This window comes from Panthera leo, chromosome B4 (assembly GCF_018350215.1).
Source record: "Panthera leo isolate Ple1 chromosome B4, P.leo_Ple1_pat1.1, whole genome shotgun sequence".
Taxonomy (NCBI): domain Eukaryota; kingdom Metazoa; phylum Chordata; class Mammalia; order Carnivora; family Felidae; genus Panthera; species Panthera leo.
The window spans coordinates 106,985,536-107,012,237 of record NC_056685.1 but is presented as its reverse complement, the minus strand read 5'-3'; the positions used below and the strand labels follow the sequence as shown (position 1 = coordinate 107,012,237).

The following is a 26,702-nucleotide window of genomic DNA, read 5'->3' as shown; positions in this document are numbered from 1 at the left end:
TTATATATATCAACAGAAATATTTGCCTGTCACCAGTATGTGAAGTAAAAAGCAAATTATACAAGATGTTCCATAAGAGGTTTATTGGAATTGGTTTTATTTTTTTCCAATGGGACATCTGTCAGAGTATTTATTTACCCATGGCAGAGGGGCATCCAGGGAATCAGATCTAATTTAATATTTAAAAATATTTTAAAGGTGGGATTGGAAGAGACTGAGAAAAAGCTCTCTTGGCTGCAATAAAAGCTAAGGATTAGTAGCAGTGTTCTGACCTGAAATTTAGGTCTTGTGATTTCTTTCCAGGAGATTTCTCACTGCATGAAAAACCTGTCTGAAATGGCCTTGTTATTTAATTCAATCTTAATTGGATACAAACCGTCAAAATCTGAGGGATTGTTGAAAGCCCCAAAAGTGCACAAAGGTATTTTTTAATGGTAACATTAATCGTTTGGAAGTGAAAAAATGTCCTTCATCAAGTCACTGAACCTTTCCACTATAATTGGTTGTAGGCTTATTTTGCATTTCTTTCAATTTTGAAAGTTTCAAGGACATAAAATTTAATCTCTAGAGCATATGCCCCGTTTAGGGGAAGGTTCAGCCATTTTCAAAAGAAAGCTAAGCTTTGTGCTCATTGATGTATATTTTAGAGATTCTCCACGTGGCTTAATTATGAGTACGTCTTGTTTGCTACAAGAAGTGAGTCAGCCTTCGTGTCGTAATGAGACCCCCTAGAGGAAGAGTCGGATGCTAAGGGACCAACACAGGGTGAGGACCAGCTCCCTAAAACAGCTTTCCTAACCTGGCCAGAATCCCTGAGCGCTATCAGGCCAACATTTGGTGGAGAAGCAAATGCCCAGGTTGCTTTTCTTTTGCAAGAGATGTAAATGACCGGCTTGGGGACACAGCCAGGGAAAAGGGTTCTTTGGGTCACCCACTTCTTCTAGTCCCGTCAGTGACTCTAAGAGAACATTGGAGGGTGTGAGGCAGGACCATTTCTATTGTTATCCTCTTTGAGACAAAGGCGCGGGGCGGGCAACTGGTGCCTGTCCTTTGCGTTGGATGGGTTAAGGGAGGCTGGGATGGCAGGGGGGCGGAGGAGGGGGGGATCCGTTCGGTTTTGCTTCGGAGCGGACTTGCTCTGTCCGTGCCGCCCCGGCCGGCCCATCCCGGGGCGCAGGGTGGACGCGGCTGGGCAGCCGCAGCGGCCTCTGCGTCAAGGAGCGGCGGGGCGGGGAGGTGCGGCGCCCAGCCGGACGACCTGGCTCCCTTCCCCCGCGGCGCCCGCAGCCTCCCCCTCTCCCCCGCAGCGGGTCGGCGGCCGCAGCGCCGGCGGGCCGGGCACGTGGGCGCCTCCGTCACACCCTCACTCACACCCTCACACACACCCGCGCGCACGCACCCGCGCGCCTGCATCTCGTGCTCCTTCCCTGGCCGAAACACCGGCGCTCGCGAGTCCCTCGCAGCCAGCCCGCCGGGCAGCGACACCCCCACCCCCCGGCTCCAGCCCAGCCCCAGGGCCCGCCCGAGGCCAGCGGCTGCTTCTCTCTGGACAGCTCCTTCGCGGCCTCTGTCGCAGCCACTTGGACCCGACCCTTTGGCCACTGCCCCTGCTGTCGGGACGTGGGAGAAGCGAGAGGCGCCGGGTGGAGACACGGGAACGGTAATGACACGCTCCTACAGCTAAGGGCACGGTTTTAGGCAGGGCGGGGCTCCCCGTTAGCCACCCCGGAGCCCGGGGACAGGGGCGCGAGCGGACTTGATGGATGGATCCCGGGAAGGACTCGAGCTGGGTCCGGGGGTGGGGGTGGGGGGGCCGGCTCTAAAGCTTTTGAGGGTGAAGTTGGGCTCGGCGCGCGACCCTCCAGGCTGTGTCTTGCACCTGTGCACAATGGGGGGAGGAGGCGAGAGCCGCGAGTAGGGGAAGCACATGGGTTGAAACGTTCCGCCATCCTTCCTTCTCTTGGTGGAAATCGCCTACAGCATCCCCGAGAAACTAGTGGCTTCCAAGTCCAGTGAGGGCTGGACGTGGGGGCGGGGGGTCCGACTGGGGCAAGCCCGAGAGGAAAGTTGGTAGGGTCTGGACGGAGCGAGGCGCTTCCGAGGTTCTAGGGGAGTTAGCAGCCGATCCCCGTGCGGGTGGGCGGCGGGGCGGGGAGAGGAGCCAGGCTCATTTCTCATTCGCTTCTCGTTGCTTTTGGCCACTGCCGAACGCGATCCCCCGAGGCTGTGTGTTTTCACGTGACCCCCCGTTCCCCCTAGCCTGAGGCATCCTGGATTAAGGGTCCTAAAGCGGGCCTTTCGCCGCACGGGGCACGTGGCTCCAGAAGAAAGCGCAGCCTGCGTGTTTTTCTGCGCATCCAGGAATTTGAGCGTGTGGCGGTGAGATGGTGGTGCGGGGATGTGAAGGAGAGGATGGGCGGAACGGGAAACCCAGACCATTTCTACACTATTCGCTCGGCTCGTGTGTGCGTGGCCTGGGCAGAGGACGGTTTGGAGTACAGGGAGGGGCTTCCGGATCAAAACATGCAGGCATACCAGCCTCGTAAAAACGAACGAATCGCAACGCCGAGCCGAGACGTCCCGGGGACAGGTGTGGACCCACCCTGTCGCAGAGGCCGCAAGAACGGGAATTCTTTTCCGTTAAGCCGAGGAGCGGCGTTTGCCGCGCGTGGGAGAGGGAAGCCCCCAGGCTCGCGCTCCGTGGCGTCTCGCTCCCTTCCCTCCTTCCATCCTCTTCCTTCCCAGGGAAAGGTTGGAGTAAGACGGGGCGGGGTCCGCACTCCGGCGCGGTGACGTCAGCAGTGTTTGGGTGCTTATGCAAATGAGGCTGCGTTCGTTGCTCCCAGTCGGGTCGTTCCCTTCCAGGTCTTAAAGGTAGACCCAGGCTTTCTTAGCCTGCATCGTTTGTATGGTTCACTGCCCGAAAGCACCAAGAGGACTGGAGGGTTCGCTTTGTGTACTGCGTTTAAGAGCCTCATCACCCAGTTTAAAAACTGTTTATGCCTGGTTGCTTTCCGGGGATAGAGGAAACAAACTGTTTGCTTTAGGAAGTATCGTTCTCTGATGAAGCAACCTTGTAGAGGTTCTTACCCCCCCTCCCCCGCCGCATTTCTTTTCCGCAACAACAGTGTTGACATGCAGACCTACTTTTGTCTTTGACGCCTCCTACTAGTTTTGACTTATGTAGTAAGTACTTAATAAGTACTTGATGCAATGAATTTTCCTTGAAGAGTGTCTCATTATATTCGGCATATTCGATCATCAGAATCATATTTTATTTTTGTGTGCGTACCCTTTGTATCCACATGATCAATGATCCGTGTTGATTTATTGGAGTAAAATATATTATTGAATTCATTGGACATTTTCATCCAAGTGAAACATGTAATGTGTTCTTTTTTTCCAGGAAGGCAGCAATTAACACTATTCTGAAAGGAAGACAGTCTCTTATGTTGACAAGTTTTCTTTTCTCTGATTGTATGTTGTATTCTTGATTCCAGAATTACTATGTACTTCCAATATATGTTAACTCAAGAGATAGTATTTTAATGGCATTAAGAAAGCTATTTTTATGTGTTTCTAGAAAATAAGTGCTATGTCATCCAAATGATAACATAAGTAAGAAATACCGTCTTGGTCTGTTGAGGCTGCCAATAGCAAAATACCATACCCTGGGAGCTTTATAAACAACAGAAATTTATTTCTCATGGTTTTGGAGGCTTAGAATTCAAGGTACCAGCAGATTTGGTGTCTGGTGAGAGCCTGCTCTCTGGTTCATAGATGGCAACTTTCACTGTGTCCTCACATGTTGGAAGGAGCTAGTTAGCTCTCTGAGGTTACTTTTATTACCCCCAAAAGCCTCATCTCCTAATACAATCATCCTGGCGTTAGAATTTCAACATATGAATTTGGAATGGAGGACACAAACATTCAAATCATAGCAAATAGTAGAAGAATTTTTAAATTGGCTAATAGCTATTTGAGATACTAATAATCAAATGAAATGCCTTACTTGTCAATTATCAACTTAAGTTAGAATAATTACTAAAACCTAAACTCTATGTTTATAATCATTAATTTACCCAGGGATCAGTGTTCAAATTTTGCTGTGTGCATGTTAGAAAATACAGTTGTCCTGTCATAAAATAAAACTTGTGTATAAATAGGTAAGAAATTTGTATTGTGTTGAACTCTGGGTTTATTTCCCAGGTAATTAAAAAGACATTGACTTAGAATGATAGACCTGAAAGAGACCTTGCTGATTATCAAAAGCTCTGAAAACTTTTGCTTCTCAATTTACTTCTCCACTTCTTTTGGGTAATGTGTTAACTCTTTATTACTACATACATATGCATGATTGGATATATTAATATATTCTATGCAGAGTAATATTAAAATGGTTTCTGAGCAGATGCCATTAACAGAATTCCATGGGCGTAGTCTGACACATGAAAACATTTAAAGTTACACGGCAGGACTCTTTATATTTATTTCCAATTTCCCTTATAACTTAAAATAAACCCGAACTACTCTTCTGGATGCATATGGTAAACTTTTAATGAATTTATCGACTTAAATATTAACTTTGACCAATAGTGATTTACTTATATTTCTCTGTGAATAACAAGCCCCAGAGACTGGGCTCCAGGGTGGTTTTGAATGCACAGTATCACTTGTTGGAGAACTGTTTTCAGTCTTGAAGGTCACATTATTTCCTTGTGATTAATGCACTAAGGTATCCTTTCACATAAGATTCATTGATTGTTATCTTTGAATGAAATGCTTACACTGGGAGTTGTTTCACTAGTCAGATTGGCAAAGATAAAAAAAAATGACTCACTGTCTTCAAGAGGGCAGAGGGAAACAGGCAGTCTCATACATTGCTAGTTGTAGTACAAGTTGAGACAACTTTTATAAAGAGCCACTTGTCAGTATTTACCTAAATTATAGAAGCACATAACCTCTTATCAAGTAGTTCCTCTTCTAACAACGTATTCTGTAGATATGCAAATGCCAGATATACAAAGTCAGTTTCTTGAACATTGATTCAGATTATCAGAAATAACCTAAATGTATACTCATGCCATGGTCTATCATATAATTATTAAGACAAAACAAAACAAACAAAAGGCAAAACGAGCAATTGTAATGAGAGCAAAAGTTTTTGAAGAATTTTTAAGTGAAAAACGAAAAGGCAGAGTTATACATATAGTGACAGTTGTGTAAAAAAAAAAACAAGTTGGGTGGGTGGAAGAACACACCTATTAGCTTGAATATATACCAATACCTGTGGAAATCTTTGGTGACTTACAGGGAGATGGGGGTGAAACTGATATGCTGAGGGAAATAATGGGAATACTTTTCACTTTATGCCGTTTGATACTATATAACTGTATTACTTATTCCAAGTATAGATTAAAATATATTCTAAGGTAAAAACAATAGTTGGGGTGCCTGGCTGTCTCAGTTGGTAGAACATGTCGTGAGTTCAAGCCCCATGGCATTGGGTGTGGAGCCTTTCCAGGCATCAGATGCTGCCAAATGAGTAAGGTATAAAAGCCAATGAGTATTTTGGCTCCGTGATTTTTTTAGTATCTGAATTTATAAGAAAGTCTCTACTTTCAACATTATTAATAGTAAAATTATATTAGAGCAGCAGATGAGATTTAGTGGAATCATTAAATTTAGCCAGTTTTATTAGCATAAAAATACAAAGAAAATTGTTTTTAGTGAGTTGAGTAGGGTTTTAAAACAATTTTTATTTTAGAGGGTTATAGATTCACATGTAGTTGCTCAAAGATAATACAGAGAGCTCTATGTGCTCTTCACCCAATTTCCTGAAAATGTAACATCTTGAAAAACTGTTTTACAACATCATAATCACAATATTGACATTGATAAAGTCAAGTTACAGAACAGTTCCATCACTGTAAGGATCCCTGTGTTACCCTTTATAACTACAACCACATCACTCTGTTCTTCATATTTATTATTTTGCATTTCAAGAATGTTATCAAAATGGAATCATATAATATGCAACATTTTGAAGTTGGCTTTTTCCACTCAGCATAATTGTCTATAGATTCATCCAAGTTGTGTATGTCACTAGTTTGTTTATTTTTATTTTTGAGTAGTACTCCATGGTATGGATTTACCAAAGTTTGTTTAACCATTCACGCATTAAATGACATCTGGGTTGTTTCCAGGTTAGGGTTATTATGAATAAAGCTGCTATGGATACTCATTTACAAGTTTTATGGAAGATAAATTCTCATTTCTCCAGCATAAATGCCCAGGAGTGCAATTTCTGGGTTATATGATAGTTGCTTGTTTAGTTTATTCTCACCAGCAAAGTATGAATGATCCAATTTCTCTGTATCCTTGCCAGAATTTTGTCATCCCTATATTTTAGTTGTTTTGAGAGGTATGCAATGACATCTCATTGTAGTTTTAATTAGCATTTCCCTAATGGCTAATAATGTTGAACCTCATTTCATGTGCTCATTTGCCATCCAGGCATTGTATTCAGTGAAATGCCCCTGTATGTCTTTTACCCATCTTTTTAATTGTTGAGTTTTATGAGTTTCTTATAGGTCCTAAATACAGACCCTCTCCCAGATATGTGGTCTGCAAATATTTTTCTTCCAGTCTTTAGCTTTTTTTTTTTGTCCTCTTAATGGGTTCTTTCACAGAGTAAAAGTTTTACGTTTTGAAGTCCAGTTTACCAAATTTTGCTCTGATGGATTTTGCTATTGATGACATATCTAAGAGCTCTTTGCTTAGCTCTAGATTGCAAAGATTTCTCCAATGATTTACTTAAGACATCTTTATAGTTTTATATTTTACATTTAAACATTTTTTTCTGGCATTATCTGCTTATAGTTTTAGTATCAGAGTAATACTAGCTTCACTAGCTTCATAAAATGAATTCTGAAGTGTTCCATTACTTCTGTCGTCTAGAAGAGATTGTGCAGAGTTGGTGTTAATTCTTCTTTAAATGTCTGATAGGGTTCCCCATTGAATCCAGGTAGGCCTAGAGATTGCTTTTGTGAGAGTTTAAAAATAATGCATTTAAGTTCCTTAATAGATATAGAGCTATTACATGATCTGTTTGATATTGGGTAAGTTGTGGTGGTTCGTGTTTTTCAAGGAATTTGTCCACTTTATCTAAGTTGTTAACTTATGTGTATAGAGTGTTTTGTTACTCTTCCCTTATGATCAGTTTGATGTCTGCAGGTTTTGTTATTATAATTCCTGTTTCATTTCTGATATATAACTGCCTTAAACATAAGGCTGACCACATGGAACTTTAGATGAGAATAACTAAATGTGTCTTTTAAGATTAATATTTATCTTACGGTTAGAAGAAAATCACTGCATGGGTTTAAACTCTAAGTTGCATCCCTTTTGCATGGGTCTAGCCCCTTTGTGAACAGTTCCTTGGACAATATTTTAAATTTCAGTAGAGTTAAATATTTATACTTCCAGTTAAATTCAGTGAATATTCAGTTTATCTCCCCCATAGGCAAATGTTTAAATTATCTGTTGCTACATCGCAAACTGCACCCCCCCACACACACACCATTTTTTTTTTTCAATAGATTTGAAACAATGATTTATTTAGCCTCTTTAGCATCTGTTACCTTTCTGGTATTATAATAACTTAAAACAATAATGAATTATTATTTCTTATTATTTTGTGTGTTGTCTGGGCTCAGCTGAGTACTTCATCTGTTCCATTTGGTATGTGCTGGCAGCTGGACTGAGGCTAGAATGTCCGTGCCTTTGTTCTTGTGCCTAGGGCTTCAGCTTAAATGGCCGAACAATTGGTGGCTGACTGAGACTTTATCTCTCTCTTTCCATGTGAGATTTCTAGCAGGGCATATGGACTTTTATATATAGTGTCTGAATTCCAGAAGAGTGAAAGCACAAACTGCCAAGCTTCTTCAGGCCTAGCCTTGGAACTTGCAGTGTCACTTCTGCCTTCTACTGGTCCAAGCAGGTTCAGTTACTTCCAGAATTCAAACTCAAGTTCAGGTACAGCCCAGAATTAAGAGAAGAGGAAATAGGCTCCGTTTCCTAATGGGAGGAGTAGCAGGCAGACATGCGCAGCATTGAGAGGAACTAAAAACATTCTTTTTGCAAACAATCTACTATGGGAAATAACTAAGAAAGATCATACTTGATATTTTATGATGGTCATGAATAAAACATGGTGATGAATAAAACATTTGCCTCCAAATTCATTTTTCATGATAGGACAATACAACTATATAAATAAGTGTGATATAATACTCTACGCCTGTAGTCAGCTAAAAAATATGTCTACCTACTAATTCTTGGTACTTGTGAATGTCACCATATATGGAAAAAGAGTCTTGGCAGACATAATCCTCTAATGAAGAGATTATCCTGATATGTACAGATGGGTGCTACATGTCACCACAATGTCCTCTTACATGAAAGAGTCAAAGGGGATTAGATACACACAGAAGAGGAGGAGACAGTGTGAGGATGGAGGTAGTAATAGGAGGGATGTGGCTATAAGTTAAGGCATGCTGGCAGTCTCCAGAAGCTAGAAAAGGCAAGGAACAGACTATTCCCTAGATCTCTTGAGGGAGGGACCTTCCCATGCCTTGATTTTGGTTTATTGAAATTACTTTGTATCTCTGATTTCCAGATCTTTGAAGAATTCATTTATGCTATTTGAAGCCACTAAATTTGAAGTAATTTATTACAGCATTCTTAGGAAATGAATATAGTGTCTAAATCTGAGGTGTTTTCAATATGTAATTTAAGTGTTTAGAAGAACTTTTGTCTATTTTTAAAATGTTTAAGAGATTTATTAAAATACTTAAGTGAGATTTAAACCCTGTCCTTGATTCATAGAAATCAACAAAAAATATATTTCAATTTATCGAAATTACCTTATAATTTTGCAATAATTGCCAGGTCACAGGAAGTTACAAAAGGAGGTCCTTGTGTACCCTTCACCTGGGCTCTCTCATTTTACAATCTTGTATAAATGTACAGTACAATATCAAAACCAGCGTATTGATATTAGGATAGCCAGAGAGTTTGTCAGGGTCCCTGCCTGTGTGTGTATATATGTGTATGGTTTTTTGCAGTTTATCAAATGTGTAGCTTCCTGTGATCCTTAACCACAATGAAGACACTAAACTGTACCATCTCACAAGATTCCTTTGTCCTTTATAGCACACCCACCGGCCCTTCTCTCCCCTAACTGCTAGCAACCACTGTTCTGTGGTTCATCTACATAATTATGTTATCTTACAAATGTTATGTAAGTGAATAATTATGCAATATGTATCCTTTTAATATTGGCTTTTCCCCCATGCAGCCTCATTTCCTTGAGGTTCATCCAAGTTATCGCACGTATCAATAATTCTTTCCTTTTTATTGCTGATATTGGATGACACGGATGTACTACAACTTGTTTAACCACTCACTCATTGATGGACATTTAGGTAGTTTTCAGTTTGGAGCTATTATAAATAAAGTTGATAAGAACATTTATGTGCAAGTTATTACTTGAAAATAAGTTTTTATTTCTCTGGGATATATGTCTAAGAGTGCAAATTGCTGGTCAGTGTGATAACTCTATTATTAGTGCTAAAAGAAACTGCCAGCTATTTTTTAGAGTGGCTGTCCTATTTTATGTTTCTATCAGCTACATATGATTGATCTAGCCTCTTTTCATGCCTACCAACTTTTGGTTTCTTTACTTTTTAAAATTTGTTTTCGATTTTAGCCATCCTGATTGGTGTGTTATAGTCCACCTTTTTGGGGGCAAAATATATAAAGTTTAAGTTACGATTTTGTATTGTCATTTGCAAAAAATTGTTTCTCTTCTTTTGATTGGCTCTGTGATTTTTGTCATCTTTTTGCTTAGTGCAAACATTTTATGTAAAGGGGATATAATTTGCAAAAGAAATGCTTAGGTTGATTTCTGTATTGTTGAAATTTTCTGTATTACTTATGAAGATCATTAATTCTGTGTGTTGTAGAATCTCTTATTTTTTTTCTCTCACAATTATTCCCTAACTATAAACGTCTCAAGATGTGTCATTTTTTTCTTGGGTGTTGCAATTGGTTTCACATTTTGTTTTTATTCGAATAGTCTTTACTTTTTATCCTATATATTAAGAATTAGAAAAGTAAATTTCATTTGGATCCACAATAAATGTCAGACTCGGTGTTCATAATTGGTTCGTATTTAAAGAAAATTTTATTCAGTAAAATTTGTAATTGCCCAAGTCGGGGAGATAATTCGCTGTTGTTCTAGTTCTTTATTAATAGAATATTAAGCTTGTGGCAAGTACCAGTAATTAGCCAGTGCAGACATGTCTGTTTGAGTCCTCTCTTGTCTCTAAGATGCAAGTGCCTGCCTGTTATTTTAAGTCTGCATATTTTCACTGGAAATGTTAATTAGAGTTTAATTAAGTTACCAAAGAGGTTGTAACAATAGTTTAGGAGCTAAAAAGTCTTGAAAGATAGGGTAAGAATTGCACAAAACTTTGAGTTAATTATATAGTGAAGTGAAAATATTAGCAAGACTAATTAAGACAAATGCTGAGAATATTGTCTATTCTATTAACAATATCAGGAATTAAAAATGTGATATGACTACAAAGCCTACAGCTATTAAAAAACTGCAGAATATTATGAATTACTTTCTGCAAACAAATTTGACAATTTAAATGAGATGGACAAATTCTTTGAAAACTACAAGTCACCAAAAATAACACATGAAAAAGAAAGTCTCGGTAGCTGTATATCAATGAAATAAATCGAATTTTTAATTAAAAATATTCTCTGAAAGAAAACTCCAGGCCCAGATGGCTTTATGGGTGAGTGCTGCCAAACATGTAAGGAAGAAATAAAACTAATTCTACATATACTCTCTCAGAAAATAAATGAGAGGCCATTTTAAAACTCCATTTATAAGTCTACCAAAACCATAAAAGCAAAATCCAAGAGAAAAAATTATTGATCCATGTTCCCATAAATAAAGTTGAAAATATCCTTACCAAAATATTTGCAAACTGATTCCAGTAACATATTAAAAAGGTAATACATCTTGACCAGTGGGTTTGTTTCATAATGAAAAATTGGTCTAAAATACAAAAACAATTGATGTTATTATATTGATAGATTAAGAAGTTATATGATTATCCTAATACAGGTAAAAAATTATGCACCAAAATTAAATACTGACTCAGGATTAAAAAAAATAATAATGACCCTCACTGAACTAGGAATAAAAAGAAACTGTCCTAAACTGACAAAAGGCATCTATGAAAAAAAAAATCCATAACTAACATTGTACTTAGTAAAATATTGAGTACTTTCCGATTAGCATCGGGGCATAGATGAAGATGTCTGTTCTTAATACTTCCGTTCAGAATTTTAGTGGATGTCACAGCCAGTATGGTAAGTCAAGAAAAAGAAATTAAAGGTAAACAATGAGAGACCCAAACTGTCTTTATTTACCTTTAACATATTGTGTATATAAAAATCCTAAGGGATCTTAAAACAACATCAGCTCAATTTCAGCATTGTTGCAGGATAGGAAACTTGTATTTAAAATCAACTTTTTCCAGAGAGAAATTAAAGAAGATATAAATAAATGAAGAGATATACCAAGTTCATAGATTGGAAAATTCTATGTTTTAAGATGTCAGTGCTCCCCAAATGGGTTTATAGAATCAATGCAATCCCGGTCAGAATTATAGCAAGCTGGTTTTTTTGTTTGTTTTTTTTGGGGGGGGGGTTTGTTTTTGTTTTAGTTTTTTGGTGGAGGGGTGTAGAATTAACCAGCTGACTTCAAAATTTATGTGGAAAGGCAAGGAAATAATCTCAAAAAAGAAAGACATTAAAAATGCTTAGGGTTGAGAAGCACTGAGTTATACATTTATTATGTTGATATAAAAATGTTTTCAATCTTGTTTTAAGTGATTTAGTCTTTTTTTCTGAAAAATTACATACGAAGATAATTAAAGCAATACAAAGATAGGAGAATGAGAAAAATGTAAATATAAGTCCAAATTTAAGTAATGTAACATCCCCAACATTTATTGTGATGAATAGAAAGACACCAGTTGTTTTACATTTATAATGTTGTATTATTCAGAGTTCTTTGTTTGAAAGTTGCAGAAACTGATGCTGGCTAAGAGGTAAAAATAAAGTAAAATAAGGAAGAAACACTGGCAAGGCTCAGGAGCTCAGGGGCTCAAAGGAACAATGGGGTGCTTGGCAATGAGATGGAAAAGGGCAAGAATGAAAACAGTTCTTAAAAATAGGAACCAGAATCCATGACTACAGTAGTAATTACAGCCTGGGCGTAATGCCTTTGGAATTGAGTGAGATGCCAACCTTTTGATCTCTTTGTTCCTCTCCTCAAGAATCAAAATCCAAAGAGAGGAATTCTAACTGGACAAGTGTAGATTATTTTCAAAGATGGTGGCAATATTTTTCTCTTCTCTCTACTTGTACTTTTGCAATCTGACTTTGTTGCTCATGCCATCAAAAAGTGGTGTTTATCCATTCTGTAATCAATCTGGACTTAGATGTGTGATTTTGCTTTGGCCAGTGAAACATTAGCAAATGCTAAACAAACAGAGGCTTTACTAGCACTCACAGGTTGGGCTTACTTCTTTTGGCTAGAGTTGGAACTCTGAGCTTATAATGTGAACAAGTTGGAGCTAGCATTTTGTAGAGACTACATATAGGAGAACCAAAGTGCTCTGGCTTATAGACTGCCTCCTGTTAGAATGTGACTGAGGCCATCTTAGACCATCCTTCCCCACTTCAGTTGATAGATGACTGTAGTGGAGAAATGACCTGAGTCAAGACGAATGAAAGAACTGTTCATCTAAGCCTAGTTCAAATTGCAAACACACAGAATCATAAGCAACTAAAACATTTGTTTATTAAGTTTTGAGGTAACTTGTTATGCAGCAATAGAAAACTGTTACTAGACAACAAAGTGATGTTACAACAATTTAAACATATAGCATTGGCTCTGGACTTACCATTATTCTTAATAGAATAATTTGCAACAAGCCAGTTGTAACATAATACAACTGTAAGAGGACTGATAATCATAGTAATGAAAGAAGACGTATATTGAGTTCTCTCAACGTGCTGGCATGTACCCAAGCACTTTATTATTAGGTAACAGGGTAATTTAGCCAAGCTCATAGAACCATAAGTGATAGAAATAGGATTTGAACTCAATCTGATTCTAGAAACTAGATATAAGTGTTTGGCATCAATACATGTCTCTTCACAGCAAGAAATATTAATTTCGGCAAGATCCCATTAAAAGTAAATCAGGAGGATTATATGAAAATGTGAAGAGGTTGGGCATTATCATTTTTTTCAACTATGGGTTTCATATTTAGAAGGTACCCTGAGTTGCTTCCTGATATGAAAGATGAGAACATCCTCATACTTTTATTTCTTTCTGTCTTCTCCCATTTAATTCCCAATTTTGTCAGTTATTTTTTAAATTTTAATTTATATTTTCCCCTAAACATAATTCATATAGATTTTAAAGTTTATTTCTTGTTTAAATTAATGTTCACTTCTATCCTTTAACATGCCTTCTCTATTACTGAGATACTTTGTTTTCTCTTTTGGTTGGCCAAAGTTCACGATCATGTAATCTGTTTCTCTCCCTCCCCAATAGGGATCATCAGATCTCTTATAGATAAGAATATTTGCCTGTGGCCTTTATAATTAGAATATAAAATAATTGATTACAAAAATTAGAAAGTATTTTTTCCTCTTAGTTTTGTTTAGTTTTGTTTTGTTTTAGAGGTTATTAAGTATACTGGGAAGTCTTTTTATTTCCCCTTTCTACTCTGCTTGAAGTCCCTAGGAATCTTTATGCCAGATTTTTCAGTGTTGACCCTTCTGTATTATTATTATTTGAAAATATGAGTATAAGCAAAACTTCTGTTAGTATTTTATGTTATATTAATTCTATTTTCTTTCCTGGGTACACCAATTTTATGTTTGTTGTATCACCTTTATCTGACTTCCATTTCCATTAGCTTTTTCTCTGAATTACTTTAAAATATTTGACTCTTTTCATTCTTTTTGAGAAGTTTCCTTAAGTCTATTCTGATGTCTGTGGATGTACTTGTAGCAGCCTTTATTTTTTCCAAATATGCCTTTTATTCCTATAATGAATATTCCAATTTCTATATTTAGTATTCATCCACCTAACTTTTTATTTCTATTCATCTTTAATATCTTTTCTTTGATTTTTTTAAAAGGGAACTTTTTAATCTTTAATTTATTGAATCTCTGAGTTTGTTTTTTTTTTAATAAGTAATCTACTTGAAACTCTTGAGCATTCTGTTTCCTGACATATATTTTCCACCTTTGTCTTTGCTTATGTTTCTTCCCCTCTCAAATACTACCACTCCATCTCCCTGGTTCCATATAAAACCCTTTCATTCTTAGTAATTGCTTATCTTTGAATGTGTAGAGTTCTATCTTGTCACACTATTTTATAAAGAAATTCATGTCATTCAAATGGAGCCTAGATTGAGTGGTCTAGGAAACTCCACATCTTCAATTCAGATTTATTCTCTGGAACAGTGGTTGTCAATTTTTTTCAAGATAGTGAGAAATATTTTAGGCTTTGCAGTACATACAAAGTGACTCTGCTGTTGCAGCACAAAATTACCTATGGAAAATATGTAAATGTGTGGGCATGGCTATCTATGTTCCAATAGAATTTTATTTATAAAATCAGACAGTGTGTTGTATTTGATCCATGGGCAGTATTTTATTGATGTTGGATCTTGAATATCTGTTGCTCAGGGGTAGAGAGGAGGCCTTTACCCAGTAGTGATATAGACTGATAATGCAACTCATAGGTGCAGTGAAGGGCAGTAAATGATAGCTTGATTCTGTCACAGGAATGGTTGGTGCTAGCTTGGCAGAAGCTGTGCAGTTCCTTGAAACTGATTATCCTACTTCCTGTGTGACCTTCCTGTGTGACCTGTAGAGTAGTGATACTTTATTACTTTCTACCTCACTTCCTTCCTGGACATTCCGGCTTCATTTCTTCTTTTCCCAGATGTAGCAATGACCAATATACTTTTGGCAGTAGTCAACCTGGCTTTTTATTCTCTTTTTAATCTATATATATGGCCTACTTTTATTAACTAGGATCTTCAGGTAAGCTTTGAGCATCATAAAAAAATGATATAATTTAGAAAAGTTAGGTCTTGAAAATATGAAGTTAATTTACTTTCCAAATTGTTGTCTTACATACTGAGTTTTTACAAATCCATTCAGAAATTCAATTTATATCTTTACATTTGGTTTTATGCAGCCTCTGAAAGGAATGTCTCTGACTCAATGAGTATAGGTCCTTGGAGTAAAAAATCAACCCCCCCCCCAAAAAAAAAACAACCAAATGTGTAATAGTGCAGAATACTTGTAGTTATCATAACAATATTATTCTGTCCTACTTCTTAGAGTTCATTCACTTCACAGACAAGTTTAAACCTTAAGAATGTGAGATGAGTAAGATAAAGCCATTCTCCAGGCAGAGCTTATGGCCTAGTGAAGAGAGCTCTAAATAAGTGAAACAACCTGTTTAACATCCTTTTTAGTATGTTTAATATTATAAAGGTTGCCTAGGACTACTGTACTATATAATCTGTATATATAGTTAGATAGGTTTCATATATTAGATATATTTTAGGCATTTATAATATACCATTGTATTTAAATTTTGTTTATATTTGACGATTTTTTTTCGTGGAAAATATGAACTCTGGGTACCCTGATAGAAACGTTAAAAACATTTTTTTTAATGTTTATTTATTTTTGAGAGAGAGACAGAGACAGAGCACGAGTGAGGAAGGGGCAGGAAGAGAGGGAGACACAGAATCCAAAGCAGGCTCCAGGCTCTGAGTTGTCAGCACAGAGCCTGATTCTGGGCTCGAACTCACAAGCTGTGAGACCATGATCTGAGCCTAAGCTGGATGCTCAACCAATTGAGCCACCCAGGCGCTCCTCTGATAGAAACTTTTAAATGTAAACTTTGCCAAAGGATATTGTTTGTACGTTGATATGATTATTCATTTAATATTTTTAAAAAATTCAGCAGTGTCCAACATTGTTATTTTTCATTTCATTTTGTTTGTGTATTTTTTTTTCCACAAAGACTTGGAAATACATAGAATAAATACTACAATTTCCGAGATAATTAATTTGGGAGAGGTTCATGAGTAACACTGTCTTAAATTTTTCTGATATGGTGGCTGTTTTTACTGTAGTAGTATTTCTAAACTTTGATACATTCCTTACCTTTTTATTTGTGTGGAAAAAGCGAAAAGAATAGCTGATAACCTTAGTTTATTGAGGAAACTAGGGCCGAGTGGGATAACTACGAGAAGTTATACAACTAAGAAATAAAAGAACTAGGACACAACTCCTAGTTTGTCATATTAAAGCCAATACTCTTATCTATGTGTCAGTTAAATCACTGGGCCAACAATTTATCTTTAGGTAATTCAACAAATGTAGATCTTTACATAATTCTTGTCTCACAATTTCCTATATGTCAGATTGTTTCTTCAGCAAAAATTATTTGGATAATTAGCTTATTTCAATTTTTCACTGGCTGTATTTATTCATTTACTCAACTAATATTTACTGAACTCTCGGGAAAAATGAAGCAAATTAAACAAACATAATCTCTAACCTCTTAAAACTATTTCCACATCAAAAATTTGTTGGTCTCTTTATGATAGTTACCATGAGAAGTTTTTCACTTATTCTAGAGATGTATCTATTATTTAAAGTATTTTGGGAATGCTGTTTTTCAGAGCTTTCTTCACAGTCTAACTCTTAATCTTCACCAAATCCTAAATGAGTGTTTGCTCTTAGGGTATATATTTTAATTGGGAAACAACTGAACACCTCCAATAAAAGTTGTTTACCTAAAGGCAACCAGTAAAAGTTACATGGTCAAGTTAATGAATTCCTTTTTTTTTTTTTTTTCTTTTTCATTGAGTTACCTAGCCCCCTGTCTTGTTCATGAAGCTTATAAATTAAAGTATGATGGGCTATTTCTTTGACTTTGAATGTAAATCTAATACAGTTCCATCAAAGAATTGTTTTTTTCTAGCAACAAATGACAGACTTCTTGGGATATTATTTCTAAGTCTTCTGACCTAATTTTGAAAAGAAGCATTCATATGTTTAAACACTTTTTGAAATAGACAATCTGATCGGTCTGCAGACATACCCTATAGACTTACTTGGTCTATATTTGAACAGAGAAAAGGAAATGAGATATAACCTAAAATGAAATAAAGGGAAAATTCCAAAGTGGTGGTAGTATGTTTTTGGGTCATTGGAGAGAATGTTTACACAAGTAATAATTTTTACCGCTTCCTGCATCTTTTTTTTTTTTTTAATTTTTTTTTCCTTTTTTTTTTTTTTTTTTCCTGCATCTTTTTATCCTACTCCTTATGTTTGGTGTGTCCTCAACTCCATTTCTGCCCAACTATAATGCTGCTTTTATGCAACATTTCTGATCTCTCCTATAGTAATGATGTTGGGTCATATAAATTATGCAATGTAGTGTAATTATTTGGAATGTACCTTTCGCTCTATCAAATATAAGCTCCTTTAAAGCAGATATTGTATAATTTGTGAATGTTTGTATCCCTTAATTGTAGCCCTATTATAATTAATATCAAGTGGGTGAACAGATGAATACATGAACAGAAGAGATTCTATATAAGACAAATTTATAAGGATGACATGTAATTGTGTATGTAATTCTATGAGGAATAAAGTAAAGGATGTACTTTAGTCAGAGAGGAGAAAAGGAAGAATTAAAAAAAAAAGTCAAAAAATTTTAAGTACTAATGAACACCATATACATTATACATTGGAGTATATCTTAAATCAAAGTAGATTTATGTAAGAAGGAAGTAGTTAGTTAAAAGAAAATGTGTCCAGAGATACCTGGGTGGCTCAGTTGCTTAGGCATCCGAATTCAGCTCAGGGCATGATCTCATGGTTTGCGAGTTTGAGCTCCACATCAGGCTCTGTACTGACAGCTCAGAGCCTGGAACCTGCTTCAGGTTCTGTGTCTCCCTTTCTCTCTGTGCCTCCCCTGCTTGTGCTCGCTCTTTCTCTCTCTCTCTCTTTCTCTCTCTTTCTGTCTCAAAAAATAAATAAAATAAACATTAAAAGAAAATGTGTCTGAAGCACATGTGTACTTTACAATTTTTATACTTCTGGCAACATTAAACTATGAAGGGCCAAGGACAATCATATGTCTTATACTTGGTAGAGAGAGTTTTCATCATACAAACTAATAATAAAGAGTTTTCAGTATTTTAAATATTTTTTCTCATTAAATATTATTGTTTTTCAACTTAAAATTTTACAGGTACCTGTAGAATATTGGACATTCAGATCCAGGATCCATTAAGACTCTATCACCTTGAAAAAAGGATTTAATTGATACCCTCCTCCATCTTTTATTCATATCAATTAACATTTTTCAAAAAAAAATTAAAAATTCACCATAAGGGAATTTTTAAAAAATAATACTACCCACATTTTCCAATGCCGAAGAATAGCAAGGTGGTAAAAAGAGAATTAGATGATGAAGTTATTGAGTCTGTCAAAGACCTTCTTTCCAATGAAGACTCAGCTGATGATGCTTTTAAGAAGAGTGAACTAATTGTTGATGTTCAGGAGGAAAAAGATATAGATGTTGAAGAGGAATCAGAAGTTGAAGATGAAAGACCAGCTTGGAACAGCAAACTACAATACATCCTGGCCCAAGTTGGATTTTCTGTGGGTTTAGGAAATGTGTGGCGATTCCCATACCTATGTCAGAAGAACGGAGGTGGTAAGTTTTGGGGGGTTTTGTTTTGTTGTTCAGTGATACGTTGCTAAGTAAATTGTAATTGACTGTTTGAAATAGCTCCTGTTGTTGCTGCAGTCTCATTATTTCAGAAAGTATGAATTCCATTGTAAAGCCAGGGAGACTCCTTTGTTGGAAGTGAGCTCACCTCTGTTTTCAGATTAGGTTTCCATAGACGCAGATGGCTTGTTATGAATACTCAAAGAAAGATTTCTTAAGGGTAATACATTCTCAAATTCTTTCTGTGGATGTTATTAAACATCTCTAAATTACTGGACTTTCTAACAAATGTTACAGGCATTCCTTATGCCTGTCAGTTATTCTCTTTGGAGAAAAACCTAAAGTTTCTGATATAAGACGATACTGGTAAAACAAGTCACAAAGAATTTTTTCTACACAATTTATGAACTCTGAATTTGAAATAATTTCATTTTACCACACAAAAATTGTATTTAATTTAGAGTAATTATAGTGTTCAAATGCTGACCAAAACTTTGTAGATCCCAGTGGAAGGGATTTAACCAGATAATTAATGTATTGCTAGACATTCTTCATCCTTAGATACCATATATATTTGATTCCTAATTCTATAGTATTTGGGGACAATGTTTAGTTTCAAAAAAAACTTTAAAGAAATTAGCATCCTTGCTGGGTTCTACTCCTGAAGCCAAGACTACACTGTATGTTAACTAACTTGAATTTAAATTAAAAAAGAAATCAGCATCCATAACTTTAAACAAAAATAAATCCATCAACCTAATAGTCTAGCTTTTTGTATTTGTGCATATAATAATAAGGGTTACTTAGCAAAAATTGTCTTAAAAATCAGTAAAAAACATATTCAAGGGAATGGCTTGTTCATGTAGGACACAAGCTCTATAGGGTACCAAAGTCAAGTAATATTAAGTTAACTAACATTTGAGTTGAAACTTTATTATCTATATACGTACATGGAAGCTGTGAAAATAAATGCGGTTAAAAACTAAATATTAACTAAATTTCATCGTACAAAATGTAGAAAGATTATTTTGGTATTTCATTCCAATTTGTGATAGTTTAGTTGACTGGACAAAAATATGGTTTTATACTTTCTGTACAAATCAAATGAGATAATATAACCATTAATTTGTGAAATTTCTTTTTGGATTAAAAGATAAAAAGCTAAGGTGTTCTGATGACAAAATATATGTAAGATCTTGCTTAGTTAATTCAACCGGGCACAAAACAACAGGTTTGGAAATAGTAGCCTGTTAGACAAATCTGCCTGAGAGGTAAGAATCGATACCTCTTGATGTCAGTGATGTGATGCACTACACATCACTCCACTGAAACCGTATGCTCCTTAGCCAGTCATGAACATCACATAGGAATTATTTATCAAATCAGCTATAAGTAGCTGTATACTAGCCTGCTTTTTGTTTCTCCTGAGTCATCCCATTTGCCAAGACTAGAAGAAGATGAATTCTGATCTTAAGCCTTTCACTTTATGAGCCTTACTGGCCATACTGTTGAGGAAGAAGGCTGTACTGCCTGAAGTCAGGTTGCCATCCATTTAATGCAAATTTTGTTTTGGTGGAGAACTCAAAGGATTTCATATTTAGAGATTAGTTATTAGACAGAATGGCTCCTCCTCCTTATTGTCATATGTAATAGGAGTCAAAACGTTCTTCCTACCATTGTTTCCTCTCTTCAAATAAAAAAATACTGGACAGCGATATAAAATGCCAATGGACTTTTTCATTTCAAAAGGGCTGTCAATACAAAAGGCTGTACCCAACATGCAGTATAGTATTGAGCCTTACAGGTATTTGAGTTGTATTTTCTGGCTGTTTAGTCAGATAACCTGAGACTAGTTGAATCTCATTCATCTGTCACTGGAGGCACTTCATGAATAATAGAACTAAAAAGTGGTAAACCCAGCATAAGTTGATTTGTTTGAAGATATTAAATTTAAAGTACAATGGGTAAGCTTAGTAAATAGTGTAGTATAGAAGCTACCAGGTCACATTTTGAAGTCAATTTGGCCTTGAAGCCTGGCTCTTTCCCACAGTAGCCATATGACTTTTTCCAAGTTAACTTACTTCTGGTTTAGTTCCCACACTTGTAAAATGAAGGGTAATAAAGGTACTTACCACATTGGATTCTTGTAAGAAAAAATGAGTACATGTAGCATGCTTAGAAATGTGCCTGGCAAATAGCAAATGCCCATTTATATCTTAGCTATGACTATTTTTAACATGGAGGTTAGTGTTAATTTCAGTTAGAAGATAAAGCTAAGTATCTAATAGCATGTCATGCACACATAATTGAGGCATTATCGCCAATGAATCCAGTTTTAATTCATTCTCTCCCTCTCTAGTCATGCACACATACGTCAATGCGTTCACATTCTAGGATTAGGCGCATGTATTAAAATTCTCTTTCAGTCCTTTGGGAAACATTTTCAGGTCATTAGCACCTCAATGTTACTAATAATTTTAAAAATTAGATTTTTTTTTTTTTATTGTTCATTTTTTAAGGGCACTTGTCGGGATGAGCACTGGGTGTTATATGTAAGTGATGAATCACTGGCTTCTACTCCTGAAACCAGTACCCCACTGTATGTTAATTAACTTGACCTTAAATAAATAAATTTTTAAAGAATTAGATTTTTGATAATTCTGTTTTATAAACTCATGAATCCATGCTTTACATTACATACCCATTTGTAGAATCAACTTAAGTCAGAAAGACTGAAAATCCATCATAAGAAAGTAGAGATTTTCTATGGACCACTATATTACGGAAATTCTTGTATGTGGTCATTATTTCAGAGATATATACTAAGATAAATAATTTGAAAAAAAGTAATGTTTACTTCTTCAGCAGAATAACCACCAGAACAATTTGAACAACTTCCAAAATCTATTCAATTCCACTAAATAGGTTGTTTTTTTAATGGGAAAATACAACAAATGGATTCTTATTTTATTATTAATGCATTTGATGCATTGACACCACCAGTTGCATGATTTACTTGACAGTATCTGGTTGGACAAAACTTCAGATAAGAAATTTGAATGTAGGAAGTCCATCCTAGGGGTTATTTAATGAATGATTTGCATATGTATTCTTATGTAGGAATGAATATGTTTCACATTTAACTTTATCAATTAATAGGATCTAATATTAACATTGTCAAACTTACTCACATTTTAAAATAACTAGTCATATGTCTTAATTTGAGATGTTGCTATAAAATAATTTTTAAGTATGAAAACCTTACTTCAAGGATAATATATATATATATTTGCACATGTATTTTACAATATATATTAAATATCTTAGTTTTTCAGTCAATGTCACCATCCCTTCACAGAATTTTGGAAAACAAAAAAATTCCTGAAATGTACCTTGTAAATGAAGTATATATGGGAAAAAATAACATTTGTCTGAGGTAGAAGTTCTTATTATTTTTCTATTTTGTTTTTTCTTTTTCGATCTTGGCAGCCGCTTCTCCCCTGTTGTTATTTAGGGAGAAAAGTCAGCTGTAATACTAGAAAATCTCGTTCACTCTAATTTATATGATTTGGAATGCATGATTTAAATGAGTTTGAATAAGATTTAATAAATCACTTGATGAGCAATGTGTGAATAAGATTTCTTGGAGTTTGTGAAACCTACTTGAGAAAATAATTTTAAGAAATCAATTATTTTTATGGAAAATGAAGTCATGCCCTTTCAATAAGATGAAACTAAAAACTGTATTCTTACTTTAATCACAATTATTTTTTATCAGACGCCCTTTGTAGCAGTCAAGTTTGGGTTTCAAATACTAGAAAGTTTAAAATGATGAAATTTCGTTTTCTTCAAAGTCCTTTAGAATTATACTATATAGAAGTTCAAATATTGTCTTTTATGAGATTTTCAAAATTAGTGCATTGTCTACTGTGACTATTAAAAATGTAATCTATTTTATTTGTCCTTGTTTCTGTAGGTGCATATCTTTTGCCGTATTTAATACTGCTTCTGGTAATAGGTATTCCCCTTTTTTTCCTGGAACTTTCTGTGGGTCAGAGAATTCGGCGAGGAAGCATTGGTGTATGGAATTACATAAGCCCTAAACTGGGTGGCATTGGATTTGCAAGTTGTGTAGTAAGTTTCCTGGTATGGTGTATGCCATATAATTTTTACAGGGTTTGTAATGGGACAGTTTTCATTTATATGAAATCTTTGTGTATTTCTATTCAACTCTTTAATCGTGTTTTTAAAAAACATCTTTGGAGTTTGCACTAATATGCAAACCAAGCTGTAAATATTAATACAGTTCAACCTTGATAATGCCTGTTAAGACCTATAGGAGTCATCTTTTTAGAAAAGATGATGTGTTTCAAGTAAAAATGAAATGAGGATTTTTAAAATGTTGAATGGGGTTGTATGCATTTCATCTTGTTCAAAGGAAGGGGCATGAGAGATGTAATTACAATGTTTTGTTTTGCAGGTGTGCTTTTTTGTGGCTCTCTACTACAATGTCATCATTGGCTGGAGTTTGTTTTATTTTTCTCAGTCTTTTCAGCAACCTCTACCTTGGGATCAATGTCCTTTGGTGAAAAATGCTTCACACACTTGTAAGACATCTACCATGTACTGTTTTTGTATATAAAGATCATAAAGTTGCTAAAAGTGTGAGACTTTGAGATTTTTTTCCTTTTAAAATAATGTGGAAGGGGCACCTGGGAGGCTCAGTTGGTTGAGCGTCCAGCTTCGGCTCAGGTCATGGTCTCGCAGTTTGTGAGTTTGATCCCCACATCAGGCTCTGTGCTGACAGCTTGCTCAGAGCCTAGAGCCTGCTTCGGATTCTGTGTCTCCCCTCTCTCTCCCCCTCCCCCGCTCATGCTCTGTGTCTCTCTGTCTCTCAATAATAAATAAACGTTAAAAAAACTAAAGAAACTTCAACAAGGATACATGTCTGTGAATTTTGCACCATTGTGTTTTCCTTGTGAATGTAAATACTTCTCGAGAATAGTAGTACTTTTCTATGAAATGTTAAGAACTGATTTATAGGCTTACTGGAGAAAAAAATGCCTCATTCCTCTTTCTAGTCTGAAATGACTGTATTACCTTTCTTTCTACAGTCGTAGAGCCGGAATGTGAAAAAAGTTCTGCCACCACCTATTACTGGTATAGAGAAGCCCTGAATATTTCCAGTTCCATTTCTGAAAGTGGGGGCTTAAACTGGAAGATGACCGTCTGCTTGCTGGCCGCCTGGGTTGTAGTTTGCTTGGCTATGATCAAAGGCATTCAATCTTCTGGAAAAGTTAGTATATTAGAGCCCCTCCTGATTATGCTAATCACCACTCCTGCATGCCCTCCACGCACCCCTCAAGTTCTGCTATAAATGTCTGGGCAAACTACAAGTACCATGTCATTCTAGGAAATACAGATTGGCAAAAAGTGGTGCTTTTAAAAATGTGTTTAAAGAAAGACCATAAAAATGTGTTGGATAGTGAAATCTGAAGTTACGTAATCTCTCCTTATTTCATCAAAGATCTTTCCTGAAATTTGTGTCACTACTAAACAATCTTTACTTTTGCTATTCATTCACTTGACCCTCATGTTTTAGTTCACCGAAGATGGAGGTGAGACATAGATAACAGGAGAGCGAGTCATGAGGCTCAGGAGATGAGTGCCGCAGAGTGAGGGTGCAGCCCTGCTTTGTCCTGAAGCTGCAGAGAGGGGTCTGAGGCAGCTAGCAAGGGCCTAGGTGTGGGGCTCAGCTGGAGGAAGAATGATGGGGCAGGGAAGGGAGGTGCTGTAATGTGAGGCTTTGCGGGTCAGAGGGAGGAACTCACATTGTATTGCAGCTATATTAGAAATCCTGGGAATGTGTTAAGCAGGAATAAGATACCCTGAGTGGTAGCCTGAAAACTAGGAGAATATTACCAGTGGTGCAGGACTACTTCTGGGTGTTTGACTTTTGCACCTGGATGGATGGTTGGGCTATTTGTAGAGGCGGAGACGGGTGGGGACATCTGTGGGGAAAATTCAGAAGTTCTTTTCTGGACCTGAAAAGTTTTAGAGACCTGTTAGGCTTCTACATGGAGATGTCAAGGAAGCTGTAAATGTCTGGTTAGGACAATTGCTTTTCTATGGTTAAACATTTGCTTAACTTTAAACGTGAAAACTTGTGAAGCGGAAAGTACAACCTTGGCATTGCTAATTATTCAGTCTTGGGAGACTTAACAGGGGCCGCTCCTTACTCCAAAAGCTTTACAGACTTATAATGGGATTTTGATTAATGAAAAAATAAAGACTTTTTTGCTGTTTCTTTTACCTAAAACAATATAAGTAAGGATTTATTAGGGTGTCAGTGGCCATTAATTTCTCTTAAATCTTGCTTGTTTTGTGAACTATAAGAAATCAAGTTAACGATAACTATGGACTATTTTAAAGGAGTGTAAGTAAGAGAGTCCTTATTTCTCATTATATCTCAAATAGGATCTTAAGTTGCATTGCATTAAGACTAATAAGCCATTCTAATATGATGGCTATACAAGGTATTAATAGTATTATTAATCATGCTGTAAAAACAGACTGCCAAAGTATAGAAGAGGACATACAATCTTAACTATAGAAAGGACTGTAGATGTTAGTGTGTCTCACCTATATTTTTTTTTTCTTTGTAGATCATGTATTTTAGTTCTCTTTTCCCATATGTGGTACTTATATGCTTCCTAATCAGAGCACTCCTTTTAAATGGTTCAATTGATGGCATCCGCCACATGTTTACCCCTAAGGTATGTACTGCATTTCTATTCAAGGCTTATGATCATAAAAGCATTATGTCCATTGTTAAAATGTTCCCACAGTTAGACTTAAGGGACAATTGTTCTAACATATGTACATTAGCCTTTTAAATTATAGCTGTTATGTTAACCAGCCTAGAAAAAAACATGGCTTTTATGTATCTATAATTATATCCATCTATTTCCAATTTTATATGTCCCATTTTAGTTCTAGAGTAAGACTCGCTATGTGAACTTCAAAAATTCCTCTTTTATAGTAAATTAACTTCCAGTTTTTTACACTGAGACATTTTAGGACTTTTCCGTCTTTACTCTTCTTCCTTCTCTAAGTCAGTGGTTTTTAACCTTTTGTAATTGACTGCTTTGAAAAAACCGATAATAAGATCTTCTTACCAGAAAAACATAAGGAACATAATGATTTGCTTAATATCTAGAAGATTGACAGATTACCTAAAATCCATGAATGGGGGCTGAGGACGTTTCTGTGCTGTAAATCCTGTCTCGAGAAAATCAGTGTTCTTGTTTTGAGGTTTTGTACTTCCTAGAATAATACTTATAGTGGCAAGTTTGGGAAGTTTTCTGAATATACATTTCAGAAGAATTCTCATTAGGCTCCATAAAAGGCTCAGAACTTATGTTCTTTAATTCATGTTAGAGCTGAACCCAATGCTGGGCCCTTTGAATCTGTTTAATGAATCCTTGTGGATTAAATATATTGATTTGGCAGGAAACAAAAACAAGTTTTGAGATGTACATAATTTTAGTAATGAAGTTATACCTCACTATTAGTTTGCTAACACTTTTATTGGCAGACACTGAGTTACAAAAATACCGTTTCAAAATTAGCTCAGAAATTGGAAGTTATCTGAAGGGTGAATGTGCAGCCAGCATCATGCTGTGGGATTTGGGCAGAAATTAGCTTCCCTGGAATTCTTTGTCAGTCCTGGCAGCTGCCTTGATACTATGTAAAAGAG

General features: G+C 36.3%; 1 protein-coding gene across 6 annotated transcripts in view; it reads left to right on the top strand.

Moving 5' to 3' along the window:
• The window catches only part of SLC6A15 (solute carrier family 6 member 15), a 49,018-nt gene that overhangs the window by 8,669 nt on the left and 13,647 nt on the right, over positions 1–26,702 (top strand). The window contains exons 1-6 of one of the 6 annotated variants that reach the window (XM_042947266.1): positions 1,556–1,660; positions 18,461–18,928; positions 22,920–23,077; positions 23,424–23,550; positions 24,058–24,239; positions 25,609–25,719. In XM_042947266.1, the coding sequence (XP_042803200.1) occupies positions 18,640–18,928; positions 22,920–23,077; positions 23,424–23,550; positions 24,058–24,239; positions 25,609–25,719 (867 nt within the window). In that variant the 5' untranslated portion in view covers positions 1,556–1,660; positions 18,461–18,639. Of the gene's footprint in view, positions 1–1,555; positions 1,661–2,287; positions 2,391–3,166; positions 3,187–3,434; positions 3,478–18,460; positions 18,929–22,919; positions 23,078–23,423; positions 23,551–24,057; positions 24,240–25,608; positions 25,720–26,702 lie in introns of those variants that run through there. The other 5 variants (XM_042947267.1, XM_042947270.1, XM_042947272.1 and 2 more) reach the window with 5 other exon arrangements.